The 16,240-nt window shown below is 44.1% G+C and overlaps 1 protein-coding gene across 1 annotated transcript in view; it reads right to left on the reverse strand.

Annotated features, from left to right (window-relative positions):
- The window catches only part of PKP1 (plakophilin 1), a 184,789-nt gene that overhangs the window by 135,994 nt on the left and 32,555 nt on the right, over positions 1–16,240 (reverse strand). Inside the window, exon 2 of the mRNA XM_069756477.1 lies at positions 4,802–4,893. Coding sequence (XP_069612578.1) covers positions 4,802–4,893 — 92 coding nt within the window. The remainder of the gene's footprint in view (positions 1–4,801; positions 4,894–16,240) is intronic.

Raw genomic sequence — 16,240 nt, forward strand, 5'->3', positions numbered from 1 at the left:
CATGGGCAGCATCAATAGTAAAAGGTTGGGGACACACAGGGTTAATAGTGGCGGTAACAGAGTGCATTACCCACGGCATAACGCGGTCCGTTACCACCGGCATTAACCCTGTGTTAGCGGTGACCGGAGGGGAGTATGGAGCAGGCATCGGGGACAGTGACTGCGGGAAACATGGACCGGAGCGCCGGGGACACTGACTTCGGGGAGTATGGAGCGAATCGCCGGGGACACTGTGGGGAGTATGGAGCGGAGTGCCGGGGACACTGTCTGTGGGGAGTATGGAGCGGATCGCCGGGGACACTGACTGCGGGGAGTAAGGAGTGGCTAATTTGTTCCGGACTGTGCCCGTCGCTGATGGGTCGCGGCAGCCATGACAGGCAGCTGGCGAGACCAATCAGCGAATGAATAACCGTGACAGAAGGACAGACAGACGGAAGTGACCCTTAGACAATCATATAGTAGACTAGATGGTGGCCCGATTCTAATGCATCGGGTATTCTAGAATATGCATGTCCACGTAGTATATTGCCTAACCACATAGTATATTGCCCAGCCACGTAGTATATTGCCCAGCCACGTAGTATATTGCCCAGCCACATAGTATATTGCTCAGTCACGTAGTATATTGCCCAGCCACGTAGTATATTGCCCAGCCACATAGTATATTGCCCAGCCATGTTGTATACTGCCCAGCCACATAGTATATTGCCCAGCCACGTAGTATAATGCCCAGCCACGTAGTATATTGCCCAGTCACGCAGTATATTGCCCTGCCACATAGTATATTGCCCAGTAACGTAGTATATTGTCCAGCCACGTAGTATATTGCCCAGCCACGTAGTATATTGCCTAGTCGCGTAGTATACATCACAGAGCCACATAGTATACCGCACAGACACGTAGTATACTGCTAAGTCACGTAGCATATTGCCCAGCCACATAGTATATTGCCCAGCCAAATAGTATATTGCCCAGCCAAATAGTATATTGCCCAGCCACATAGTATATTGCCCAGCCACATAATATATTGCCCAGTCACGTAGTATATTGCCCAGTCACGTAGTATAGAGCACAGGCACGTAGTATACTGCCCAGTCACGTAGTATATTGGCCAGTCACATAGTATGCTGTTGTGAATTCCGCTCTTGGGCTCCCTCCGGTGGTTGTAAGTGGCACTTTTGTGAGTTCTGCTCTTGGGCTCCCTCTTGTGGTTTCAAGTGGTATAGCTGCTCCTTGGAGTTAGCTGTCATCAGCTGCCTCCACTTATCTTCTCTTCTGCTCGGCTATTTAGGTCTGGCTGTTCCTTCAGCCAGTGCCACTTGTAAATGGTTTCTGGTTGGATTCACATCTCTTTGGATTTCCCTGTTTTCCTGACCAGTTCAGCAAAGCTAAGTTCTTACTTGCTCTGTTCTGTTCACAGATTGTGGACTTATCCGTTCAGTGCTTTCTATGTTTGTCCAGCTTAACAGTATGAATTAATTCTGTCTTGCTGGAAGCTCTGGGAAGCAGATTTACCCTCCACACCTTTAGTCAGGTGTGGAGATTTTTTGTAAACTCTGCGTGGATTTTTGTAGTGTTTTATACTGACCGCACAGTATTCCATCCTGTCCTATCTATCAAGCTAGACTGACCTCCTGTGCTCATCCTGGTTTCATTCTGTGTATGTATTTTCCCTCTCCACTCACAGTCATTATTTGTGGGGGGCTAATCTATCCTTTGGGGATTTTCTCTGAGGCAAGATAGTTTTCCTGCTTCTGTCTTTAGGGGTAGTTAGCTCTTAGGCTGTGACGAGATGCATAGGGAGAGTTAGGAGCATTCCACGGCTGCTTCTAGTGTTGTGTTGAGCTTAGGGACTGCAGTCAGTACAGTTACCACTTCCTTCAGAGCTCGTTCCATGTTGCTCCTAAACCACCGCGTCATAACAGTATGCACCATATCCCTGTTAAAAAAAAGAATTAAAATAAAAAATAGTTACATACTCACCTTCCGGAGCCTCCTGATCAAAGCGGCCATTTACCGATGGTCCTTGCGCCCTCCGGTCTGAAGAGTGCATTGAGGTCTTGCGAGATGATGCCGTAGCGGTCTCGCGAGACCGCTACGTCATCCTCTTGCGAGATCGCAGCATGTACCGGTTACCGGAGCATCGCGAGCGGGAAAGGCCTGTTGTGGATCCGAGGGGCCGACGGACGGTGAGTATATAACAATTTTTTATTTTTTAATTATTTTTAACATTAGATCTTTTTACTATTCATGCTGCACAGGTTGCATGAATAGTAAAAAGTTGGTAACACAGGGTTAATAGCAGCGTTAACCGAGTCCGTTACACCGCAGTCAACGCTGCCATTAACCCTGTGTGAGCGCTGACCGGAGGGGAGTACGGAGCGGGCACTGACTGCGGGAGGAAGGAGCGGCCATTCTCTTCCGGACTGTGCCCGTCGCTGATTGGTCGTGGCTGTTTTGCCGCGACCAATCAGCGACTAGGATTTCCATGACAGTCAGAGGCCGCGACCAATGAATATCCGTGACAGACAGAAGGACAGACTGACAGTAGATTTTTGGTCTTAGTGTCATCCGACAAAACATTGGAATAAAAAAAAAATCGCTCCATGTCACATGAGCCTGCTGCTCGTTAGCAGCTCTAAAACTGCTACCACAAACAGGCTTAGATTAAGACTGGTTTACTGAATTGTTTCTTTTGCACATTTTACGTCCAAAAATAGTGTACTAAAAAGGGATCAAAAAGTTGTATGTGGCAGAAAATGGTAGCACTGCAAACTACTTCTTCTCACACAAACAAATAAGCCCTTCCACAGCTCCATTGATGGAAAAGTGGAAAACGTATGGCTGTCAGAATATGATGACAACACAAAAGCAAATGATTTTTGTTAAAGCATTGTATTTATAGTATAAAAATAATAAAACATAAATAAAACTACTGTACATACATTCAGTATCGACATAATCGTGCTGAAACACAGACTAAAATTAAGACGTTGTTTATGCAGCACTTAAATGTTGCTCTATATAAAGAATTAGGGCTTGAACAATTGGTATATAATACAGAAGAGTGCAAGAGTGCAAGAAAACATTGCATTGCACTCTTACCAACGTTATTCAATGAGTAATTTCTCGTTTGGAAAAAATTTTATAAGCTCGTATCGGACTGAGAAAAGATTATCTACGAGAATCGAATCACACTCATCAATGCAAGTCAATAGGGTGAAAGAAAAACAAAAATCATAGACTTGCACTGGATGCGTAAAATCTGCATGATAAAAACCCACACATACGTTTTTAGTGTGTTTCCATGGCAGAAACACATAAAAAATGTATGTTATCCACACCTAAGTATGATATATAAATACATTTTTTGTCAAAACCAAATATTAGGAAGTATCAAAACAAAGCATGACACATCAAAAAGAGACAAAAAATGCAGCATCAAAAACGCTGTAAAAACGCATGTTAAAAAAATGCAAACGAAAACTCAATGAAAAACATCAACTAAACTAATTTAAATAATAGGTGCAAAAATTAAAACATTATATCTATTTTCATCTATTTTTTGGGAAGGAAGGGGGGCAGGTGCCTGTTTTTAAATATTTTATTTGTGCCTAATTCTTAAATTTTGCAGTCTATTTTATTCCTTCACCTGTTTTTTTTTCTTTTTTATGTTTGTTGTTGAGGGCAGAGATTGGAGTAGCAAAATGTAGAAATGTACTCCAGTACTTTTGTGCAGTGATTTTATGACATTTTGGAGCAATTTTAGTGTCATGTTGTCCTGTTTAGGTTGGAAAATAGGTCAAAAGCAAAAAAAAAAAGATTGTTTGATATTGTTTGATATAAGTTTAGGAATCACATAGGGGTAACAAATACTACATGCAAAAAATAAAAATGACATAAAATAAATGCAAATGATGCAAACTGTAGCATGCATAGCCGCTAAGAGTATATGGAAAAGGACGGCACTAGAGCGATACAATATCAAATGAACAGGACTAGAAACGGAATCCCAGCCGTCAGGCGTCACGTTATGCTAGGGGTTAGCGGTGCTCTGCATACAGAATTTGAACCAAGAGTCCATATGAACAGTGAAGAGAAAATATGCGGCCCGATATAGCAGTGGAAGACGTGAACTTTAATGGAGAAAATGAGGAAATACATACATCCGTCAGGACATCAGGTAAGCAGGAGGGTGCGGTATTGGAGCTTGGACGACGGCCGTTTCGCACGCTAGGTGCTTCGACGGGTCCAGATGCTGGACCCGTCGAAGCACCTAGCGTGCAAAATGGCCGTAGGGGATAATTAGGAGCTATCACCAGAAACATACACGCTTGCACACACACCACGATTTTAGGCTATACTAGCTCACAGCGGTACTGCCGTGAGATCCTTTTATAGCTGCAGTCTGCAAGGACCTTGTTAGTGGGCCAATCTGAGCTGATTGAGGACCTGGGCATGTGAACTCCGACCACCAATGAGCGGTCGTCTCACAGGCATGCTCAGAAGGACAAAAGCAGGATTTAGTCCCAGGAGCGGCAACAAGATGCACAGCATTAGCCTGAGCAAGACGCTGGGACCAACGTCTCTGCTGAGCAGGGTCCTCTGCAGCTGAGAGAGAATGGGAGACCGCAGAAGACATGGCTTGGGATTTCCCCTGTGCAGCGCCATAATCCCAACGCCTAACAATGTGCCCAAAATGGTGCCAACTCAACATCACAAGATGACATAAAAAAAGTTCTGCAGGAAAACACCTATGACATTCTATTTTAATTAGTTTATAACTTACTCGCAAACTTACCGGATAACCCCATGTGTATTTTGCATAATTATTGCCTGTACTGTTGCGATTCATGTTGTAAGAATCTTCCAGGGTCTCATACATTGAACCAGCTATTAAGACAGAAAACAAAAAATTTAAACATAATTTAGTGTTAATGCAAACTCAAAAATGGTGACTGTCCACATCTGCCTCATGGTTTTCCTTTACACGCTCCTCAACATTGAAATTGCACTACCAACAAGGAAAAGTTGTGTAATAATGGAAATCACAGAATCTATAGATTTGTTAATGAAAAAGACGAAATAACTTTTCAAAACATTTCATTTTTCTCTCAGTATGAATGCCACACGCACAAATACATGCACTTGCACGCGCTCACATGCTATAAATGAGATTATTATTTGTTGTCTGAGGAATGTTCTGCCATGCTGAATTCACTTGGGCATTAAATCATCAAGATCTGCTGCTGGCTTCTCCTTTTACAATTGCTGACCAATGATTTCCCAAATGTGCTCAATGGGAGTCAAGTCTGTAGATGCTGTAGGTCAGTGTAATATGGTTAAACCATGCAAGCCGCTCACAGTAGCTCGAAAAATATGCAGCCTGGTGTTGTGATGTTAAAAACATTTTGGAATACGAAATTCGATTATGAGCAAACGGTGTGACGCTCCCTTCTGAAGGCCTCTTTATGGTGTTGGCCACATGAACTCCAGATCAATCATGATTATCCTTGTGTCCAAGAGAAAAGGATAGATGAAGAGGGTAGATCTCCATTCCAACCTACATCTTGCTCTGCATCATGATGGTGTTTGAAAGCAGTAGCCGATGGCCAATGAAAACATCTGCAGCAGGATATCTGGCCCATATCCTAATGTCATGCAAAAGCTTACTGCTCCTTGGATAATGGTATGGGATGGCATAAGATAGCTGGACCCTATTAGTCATTTTTCAGGTACACTAACATCTCGGCAATATATTGATTTAATCCAAACCAATGGTACGGCCATTTTCTCAAAATGTCCAAGAAGGCATTTTCAACACAATAATGCCTGGCTGCAGAGGTATATCTAGGGTTTCTGGCACCCGAGGCAAGAATTCAGTTTGGTGACCCTCCCCCCTTCCTCAAGGACATATGCGATTTGCACACTTAGTCATGTACCAACAAGCTCCTCTCCCTAATGCTCTCAATGTTCAGTGAAAAACTGAGAGAAGCAGAAGAGAAGCTCGATGTCACAGGACCACGAGTATGAAAGTCGCATATGAGTGAAGTGTCCATGTGATGACTACTGGAACCTACAGAGCTGAAAGCTGACTTTGCAGGCTTCTGAATTCTCACAACTAATGCACTGCACATTTTTAAGATTCTCCCTTGCCGGTGGACAGTCATGTCAGCACAAGTATGTGATTTGCATACTTCTGACCACATTCCGACTAGACGTGCCCGGCCTCACTCAGTTCATTTTCATTGACGGAGGCCACACATGTCTAGTCAGCAAGTGACCAGATGTATGTAAATCGCCAGCACGAGATAATCCTGACAGCGTGCAGTGCGCACTGTGAGAACTCAGAAGTCTGCAGTCACAATGACTGCAGACTCATTACAAACCTGGACTTCCCCTTTTAATGCTCCAAACATAAATAAGAACATGAGAATTAGTATCACAAATAACATTGACATCCAGGTACCTTATAGATGATGTCGTCTCTGGAGTCATTCTCTTTCTTTTCTTCATCTTGTCCAGACCCCATGATGCTTTCTTATGCACAGCCATCTATGCAGACTTCCATCTTCTCTGCTCTTTTGCAGAAAATCTCCATATGATGCCTTTAAAGATAGAAGTATCATTATAATGCTCCTGAATAAAAAATTTGCCCCTCGCTATATTGTCTGCACAAAATATGACCCCCACACTGTCCCTCCTATGGTACATGCTCTTCACACCTCTCCTTTCCATACCGGTCCCCCTCTTCACACTGTCCTCTCAAACTGTGCCCCCCTATAGGGAACATTATTTATACTGTACTCTCATCACACTCACCCTCCTTGGCATACTGTCCCCTCCTGGCTGTGCCCTTACACTGTCACTCCATGCTATGCCCCCACTACTCAGCTTCTATTTTGTGCCCACTCACTTTTCTCCCCCCATACTGTCTCCTCACACATCCCCCCTGTTCACTATACTGTCTCCTCATAGATTTACCCCCTCACTTTCTATACTGCCTGCTCACCTGACTACCTATACTGTGTCTGCACACATCCCACCACCCTCACTCCCTGTACTCTGTCCATACATTTTTCACATCGATTCTCATGCTGTGTCCGCATACATTCCCCTATTCCCCTGTTCGCTCCCCATACTGGCTGCACCCATCCCCCCATACTGTTTCCTCGTACATGCCCCCATTCCCCTGTACTGTTTCCTTGTACATGCCCCCCATTGCCCTGTACTGTTTCCTCGTACATGCCCCCATTCCCCTGTACTGTTTCCTCGTACATGCCCCCATTCCCCTGTACTGTTTCCTCATACATGCCTCCATTCCCTTGTACTGTTTCCTCATACATGCCCCCCATTCCCCTGTACTGTTTCCTCATGCATGCCCCCATTCCCCTGTACTGTTTCCTCATACATGCCCCCATTCCCCTGTACTGTTTCCTCATACATGCCCCCCATTCCCCCATACTGTTTCCTCATACATGCCCCCATGTTTCTGTACTGTTTCCTCATACATGGCCCCCATTCTCCAGTACTGTTTCCTCATACATGCCCCTCGTACTGTTTCCCCATACATGCCCCTCATACTGGTTCCTCATACATGCCCCCTATTCCCCCATCCTGTTTCCTCATACATGACCCCATTCCCCCGTACTGTTTCCTCATACATGTCCCCAATTCCCCTGTATTGTTTCCTCATACATGCCCCTCGTACTATTTCCTCATACATGCCCCTCGTACTGTTTCCTCATACATGCCCCTCGTACTGTTTCCTCATGCATGCCCCCCATTCCCCCATACTGTTTTCTCATACATGCCCACATTCCCCCGTACGGTTTCCTCATACATGCCCCCCATTCCCCCGTACTGTTTCCTCATACATACCCCATTCCCCTGTACTGTCTCCTCATACATGCCCCCGTTTCCCCTGTACTGTTTTCTCATGCATGCCCCATCCCGTTTCCTCATACATGCCCCCATTCTCCAGTATTGTTTCCTCATACATGCCCCCATTCTCCTATACTGTTTCATCATATATGCACCCCATTCCCCTGTACTGTTTCCTCACACACACCCCCATTCCCCAATTCTGTTTCCTCGTACATGCCCCATTCCCAATACTGTTTCCTCATATATGCCCCCCCTTCCCAGTACTGTTTCCTCATACAGGCCCCCCATTTCCCCATACCGTTTCCTCATACATACCCCGATTCTCCTGTACTGTTTCCTCATACATGCTCCTCATTCCCCCGTACTGTTTCCTCATACATGCCCCCATTCCCCTGTACTGTTTCCTTATACATGCCACCATCTCCCCCTTTGCTCTTCATTTTCTGTCCTCAAATCTCCCCCACACATTAAATCCCCCCATCCCCACTCCAAATCTCCACACACACACAATAAAAAACCCCATCTCCACTCCAAATCTCCCCCCACACATTAAATCCCCCATCCTCACTCCAAATCTCCCCCCATACATTAAATCCACCATCCCGATGACAAATATCCCCCACACACACGTGAAATCCCCACACACATTAAATCCCCCATCCCCACTCCAATTGCCCCTCAGAATAAATCCCCATCCCCACTCAAATTCTCCCCCCCACAATAAATCCCCCATCCCCACTCACATTAAATCTCTCACCACAATAAATCCCCCATCCCCAACCAAATTCTCCCCTACACAATAAATCCCCCCATCCCCACTCAAATTCTTCCCTCACACACTAAATCCCCCCATCCCCACTCAAATTCTCAACCTACACAATAAATCCCCGCATCCTCACCCAAATTCTCCCCCCACACAATAAATCCCCTCATCCCCACTCAAATTCTCCCCTCACACAATAAATCCCCGCATCCCCACTCAAATTCTCAACCCACACAATAAATCCCCCCATTCCCACTCACATTAAATCCCCCCACAATAAATCCCTCTATCCCCACTCATATTAAATCTCTCCCCCCTGCACCTTCGGTGTCTTCAGCTCCACTGGAGCACTTAACTCCGTTTTGTGTCTCTGGCTCTGCAGCGCCGGCGGGTGACGTCAGCAGCGTGATCACATGACATGATCACGGTGCTCGTGTCGCTCTGACCCGGTATTCAGAGCCTCAATTGTACTCGCTTCTGTAAAATGCATGTACAATTGATCCCTGGGTAGCCGGCGCGCTGCAGCTTCTCTGTGCCAGCTGTCAGCTTGACAGTCGGCACAGAGAATAGCTGACTCCCAGTCCGGGGGGCGGCAGAATGCAGCCGCCGTGGGAGACAATGCAGATGCAGCATTAGGCGGCCCGACTACGCCCCCCTGTCAGCTGCGCCCGGGGTACATGCCCCGGCTGCCCCCGCCCCCTAGATATGCCTCTGCCTGGCTGTATGTTGCAGATTATACTGTGTGTAGCTTCACGGCCTAAACGTGCTGTCAGTGCCTGCTTGCATCTCTTAACTTGTGATCCATCGTGCACAACACGAACATCATTTGTCGGTATTTGCAAAGGGATCTGCCAGCAGTGGATATTGACCATTTGCATGCCCACGTACATTTAGCGTGGCAGAAAATTCTTCACACAGCCATTAATAACCTCTTTGATGTAATGTAAGTACGTTTATTTCTCTGCATAGCACTAATGCCCTATAATAAATAAGTTTAGATTTTTTGAAAATGTTGCTTCCGTTTTTCAATCATTTGATTATCATTAACATGTCTATTGATCCTGTAATTTCCATAATGCCATGACTTTTCATTGTTAGTGCTGGAATCTCAATGTTGAAGAGGGTAGTGTAATAGAAACAATAATGAAGTTCCAGCTTAAATGCATAACAGATACCACCAACTTGACATTTAATGGAGATCATGTTACATACTATAAGATGTGATACAATGTTCAAGAATACGGAAACCCGTAAACCTGTTTATGTTTTTACTTAAGTGCATGCATTTTTACTTGCAGAATTTTAGGCATCTTAATAACTTAGAGTAAATGTCATTTAGATTTTTAGAAATGTCACTCCCCACACCTTCATTCCTAAATGTTTAAAGAAAGGAGGGCAGGACTATTACTAAGGGCTCATTCTGACAACAGTTTTCTAGTACGAGCGCTGTCCTTATTTTTCATGGATAGCGTTTGTACATACGATAGTCTCTAGGGCTGTTTACATGTCCTAATTATTTTTTCCTTGGACCGAGTGGTCCACACAAAAGCAGTAAGACTTGTCCGATATTGATCCGAGTATGAGATCAAAATCATCAATGCAAGTCTCTGAATCCATTAAAAAAGCAGATGCCATCCATGTGCTGTCTGTTTATCATGGAGTGTTTGATAGGAGAAGCTTGACAAACCTCCATCATTTTTTTTCCCCTTTGGATAAAACTTATGAAACGCGCCCAAACTCTTTTGGTGGTGAAAGCTGACACTCTGCCCAAACTTGGATAAAAAGAAACTTTGATGAAGCTTGGATTGATTTTCTCACACAAGAAAATTCACTGACATCTGAATGAGCCCTCAGGAGGAGAGAAGGGTATTTTAAGGTTCACAGAACAAAAACGTTCAGTTTACTGGGCTCCATAACAGTTGTATGCAGAGCGATGTGCTTTTTGTATTTCTTTGCGAAATGACTGTTTTGGTAAATGCAGATGTATTAGACTTTCTGTGGATTTTCTGCAGCAAATCTGCATGTGTTTGCCGCAATTTTGACAGATTTGCCTTGCATTTTTCCTTATTCATTACAATGGTTAATAATTACAAAGAAATTTTGCAGAAAATTGATATACTGCAGATTTTAAAGAACAGATCCTTTAGAACAGTGCTACCCAAACAATGTGAATCTACTGAATATGATTCATCTACCTATCTATCTATCTGCAACCCCTGGCAAAAATTATAAAAACACTGGCCTTGGAAGATATTCATTCAGTTGCTTAATTTTGTAGAAAAAAAGCAGATCACAGACATGGCACAAAACTAAAGTCATTTCAAATGGCAAAGTTGTGGCTTTAAGAAACACTAAAAGAAATCAAGAACAAAAAATGTGGTCGTCAGTAATGGTTACTTTTTTTAACCAAGCATAGGGGAAAAAATTATGGAATCACTCAATTCTGAGGAAAAAATTATGGAATCACCCTGTAAATTTTCATACCCAAAAATAACACCTGCATCAAATTAGATCTGCTCGTTAGTCTGCATCTAAAAAGGAGTGATCACACCTTGGAGAGCTGTTGCACCAAGTGGACTGACATGAATCATGGCTCCAACACGAGAGATGTCAATTGAAACAAAGGAGTGGATTATCAAACTCTTAAAAAAAAGGGTAAATCATCATGCAATATTGCAAAAGATGTTGGTTGTTCACAATCAGCTGTATCTAAAATCTGGACCAAATACAAACAACATGGGAAGGTTGTTAAAGGCAAACATACTGGTAGACCAAGGAAGACATCAAAACATCAAGACAAGAAACTTAAAGCAATGTCTCCAAAACAGGAAATGCACAACAAAACAAATGAGGAACAAATGGGTGGAAACTGGAGTCAACGTCTGTGACCGAACTGTAAGACACTGCCTAAAGGAAATGGGATTTACATACAGGAAAGCTAAGCGAAAGCCATCATTAACACCTAAACAGATAAAAACAAGGTAACATTGGGCTAAGGAAAAGCAATCGTGGACTGTGGATGACTGGGTGAAAGTCATATTCAATGATGAATTGCGAATTTGTATTGGGCAAGGTGATGATGCTGGAACTTTTGTTTGGTGCCATTCCCATGAGATTTATAAAGATGCCTGCCTGAAGAGAACATGCAAATTTCCACAGTCATTGATGATATGGGGCGTAAAGGCACTGGGGAGATGGCTGTCATTACATCTTCAATAAATGCACAAGTGTATGTTGATATTTTGGACACTTTTCTTATCCCATCAACTGAAAGAATGTTTGGGGATGATGAAATCATTTTTCAAGATGATAATGCATCCTGCCATAGAGCAAAAACTGAGAAAACATTCCTTGAAAAAAGACACATAAGGTCAATGTCATGGCCTGCAAATAGTCCGGATCTCAATCCAATTGAAAATCTTTGGTGGAAGTTGAAGAAAATGGTCCATGACAAGGCTCCAACCTGCAAAGCTGATCTGGCAACAGCAATCAGAGAAAGTTGGAGCCAGATTGATGAAGAGTACTGTCTGACACTCATTAAGTCCATGCCTCAGAGACTGCAAGCTGTTATAAAAGCCAGAGGTGGTGCAACAAAATACTAGTGATGTGTTGGAGTGTTTTTTTGTTTGTTTGTTTTTCATGATTCCATAATTTTTTTTCCTCAGAATTGAGTGATTCCATATTTTTTTCCTCAGAATTGAGTGATTCCAAAATGTTTCCCTTAGGCCTCTTTCACACGTCAGTGTCTCCGGTACGTATAGTGACAGTTTTCTCACGTACCGGAGACACTGACACATGTAGTGCACATGTCTCCATGTTTTCACGGACCGTGTGTCCGTGTTGAAAACACGGAGACATGTCCGTTTTTCACCGGCAGCACCTACCGCAATACGTGCCGCACACGTGCACACGGAGAACAGTGTGCACTCTCCTCTGTGTGCACATACTGCCTGCAGGAGAGACAGCGCTACAATTAAGTGCTGTCCCCCCCCCCCACGTGTGGTGCTGAATCCAGAATTCATCCCATCTTCCCAGCAGCGTTCGCTGGCAAGAAGGAATGAATAATCTTTTTTTTTTCCTTCCCCTTAAAAATAAAGTTTGTGCGTCCCCTCCCGCCTCCCATCCCCTGTGTGCCCCCCCCCCGCTTGCCAGGAAATACTCACCCAGCTCCAAGCTCCAGCGATGTCTCCTCTCAGCGCCGGCAGCAGGCCCTGTGTGAGCGGTCACGTGGTCCCGCTCATTACAGTGGGGAATATGCGCATATTCCTCACTGTAATGAACGGGACCACGTGACCGCTCACACAGGAGAAGCTGCCAGCGCTGAGAGGAGAGAGGAGACATCGTGGGAGCTAGGTGAGTATTTCTATGCAATGGGCCGGGCGGCGCACGGGGGTTGGGAGGCGGGAGCTCACCAGCACTTTATTTTTAACATAAAAAAACAAAAACTTGACCTTTCATCTCTTCTCTCCTGCGGGGGAGAAGAGATGAATGCGGCTTCAGCACCACACAGGGGGGACAGCGCTTAGTGTAGCGCTGTCTCTCCTGCACGGTCTGTGTGGACCTCAGGCGGCACACGGGCGGCACACGGATGCCGCACGTGTGCCACACTGATGTGCTACGTGAGCACACAGACACACGGACACGGATAATTCCGGTACCGATTTCTCTGGAACTATCTGGACGTCTGAAAGAGGCCTTATGCTTGGTTACAAAAAGTAACCATTACTGACTACCACATATTTTATTCTTGATTTCTTTTAGTGTTTCTTAAAACCAAAAAGTTGCCATTTGAAATGACTTTAGTTTTGTGCCATGTCTGTGATCTGCTTTTTTTCTACAAAATTAAGCAACTGACTGAACATCCTCCAAGGCCGGTGATTCCATAATTTTTGCCAGGGGTTATACTATGAGGATCTTCAGGCAAACCGAGCTCCGCGAGAATCTAGTTATTAGTTATCTCAGTTGACCCCCATCAACACCAAGAGTCATTCTTCTATTAACATGTGATATACACATTAGCACATTACCTACTGTATCTATTCCTTTCCCAGAACCCTCCAGGCTTTTTTTTCTTCTTTTCTATTCAATACTGATAAGAGCAGGGTGGCTACAGGACAAACACACAGGCGATTCGAGTAAAAAAATAGTAAAAATGTGTGCCAAAAATTAAGCACAGATGCTCAAATTGAGCAAAATTCCTTCAGGGGATTGGGAAATTAATCAGGGATTGGGAGATTTAGATGATGCTGTGATCATCAAAAATGAATCACACAGAGCGGCCAGCACAGCAGACATCAGGATCGCTGGATGAAGCAGCACCATTGACCACCATTCACAGTTATTAGTGCCACCGGTTATTTCTCTCAGGGGCACAAAGGATTGCTATAAAACCATTCTCCACGCTGTTTCTGAGTGAAGTGTAACTTGCAGTCTTTATCTTCACTGAGGCTTCAGGTCCATTTCTAGCTTGCAAGTCCATTTCTGCAAGATTATCATGAATAAGCCTTCCTATAAGGGGCATAATCATCGTGGTCACAGAGAATGTGACTGCTACTTAGCCTGTGGGAAGGGGGCACGCTGATGCCTATTTAAGTGTGATGTGTGTCATAGGATGAACATTTATTTGAAATATATTGCAGATAGCCAGTAGCACAGAGAGAACAAAATATAAAAGATAACTTTTATTTCAACCTTTTAAAAAAACTACCCATTAAAAACTGTGTTCAAGTGCGAAATCCACAAGCACTTGACTATGCATGTCCAATCGGACCAGACACCATAGGAATCCTGAATACAAATAAACAGGACCCTATCTGATATGATTATGACCAGTTCCAATTTTAAACCACATTAAGATTAGATATCAAATCATATGCATTTCTAGACTGTATAAAAGGACTTTTTGTCATGTGCGACATTTAAGTTACGAAAATCACAGTCTCTATGTGTACTAGCTTATTTGGGTAGTTACACACATACCCACAGTTTTTACACACAAAACAGGTAAATTGGAAAGATCTCACCCATTAACAGCTCTGGTGACGATCAATGATTCTTCCCCTCCAAGTAACCGCTCTGCAAGCTGGGAGAGATGAGGTCCTCTTGCCCTATTGTGCCCTGTATAGGCTATTGCGGCCCTGACCCCAAATTACTCCCGCCCTTACAAGGGCAGTCCACAGCTGACCCTTTTGTCAAATAGCCCTAACCATCCCTGTACGTCCCGACGCGTTTCGTCAATGTGTAGACTCTTCAGGGGACCTCACGCTACGTTAGGGTACATAGCTAGCTTAGAGAAAATACAGCAGTTCCTCCTCTCTAGCTCACGGGCTCTCGGTGGTCAATCGGTGGGTATTTTCTCTAAGCTAGCCGTCTCCCTGCACCAAAATGGCTATATACACTCATATCGGAATACCCTTTACGGGCGGCACATGACATCACCACTATGCTCTGCCCTCTCTGAACATTTTACAGAGGAAGAGGACACTGCAAGTTGTGGGAGTAGAGACAGGTAAGAAGAATATAAATATATACTGTATATATATATATATATATATATATATATATATACCGTATATATATATCGTATATATATATACTAAATGTGTTGAATTATTACAGAATGGGGACCAGGATGGGGGACATTATTTAACACTCGGTGGCAGGACAAGAAATGTTAGTAAATAGAGGGGCCAAGATGGGTGTCTTTATTAAAGAAAGGGTTAAGGATTGGGTAGGTAATTGAATTAAGGGGCCACAATGGGTGACAATATTATAGGATGGGGGACAATATTACAGGGTTAGGGCCAGGATGAGGGACATTATTACATGATGGACACCATTATGGTAGACATTATTATAAGATGAGGGACATAATTACTGTTTGGGAGCCAGAATGAGGAACATAAGTTATTAGTTTATGTAGCAAGTGGGGAATATAATCACTGTAGGATGCCAATTGGAGAACATTATCACTGTATGGGGCTAATATCACTGTTTGGAGACCAGAGTGGGGTACACTATTGCTCTGTGAGGGAGGGCAAGGGCCGCAGTCGTGGCTGAGTTTCTATACTTAACATGCCCGGTCTCCCGTCACATGAATATAGTGTCCCCTCTGCAGCATACCTTCCGATTCACCTTCTGCACCATCAGGGTCCCATCGGGCTGGCTGAAGGTCCGCTGCTGCCATTGTTGCATATATAGACACAGAATCCATTTCAAACTTCAAATGCAAAAGTTTACTCTCGTGTTTTCGCAGCACATCCATGTTCGTCACAGCTTCAACAATAGATTCCACACTACACATTTCTTCCTCTTTCCCTGTACTTTTCTCCTTGTCACACAGCATGTGCCTGGGTCAGACCATATCATAAGGTTCCTCAGCGTCCTTACTGTTCAGACTCTCTGCATTTCCCTCAGCCATTTCACCCGGATCTGAGGGCATCAGCCTATGCGATGATTTGCCACATGGTTTGCAACCTGCCCTTTGGTACTGCTGTGACTTCTCCTGCGGCTCCAATTCCTACTACTGCTGTCACTGCTATCTCTGCTGCTATTTTGGCCTACTGGCCGTGGATAGCAGGGCTTCTCCCT

Source organism: Ranitomeya imitator, chromosome 3, assembly GCF_032444005.1.
Source record: "Ranitomeya imitator isolate aRanImi1 chromosome 3, aRanImi1.pri, whole genome shotgun sequence".
NCBI lineage: Eukaryota > Metazoa > Chordata > Amphibia > Anura > Dendrobatidae > Ranitomeya > Ranitomeya imitator.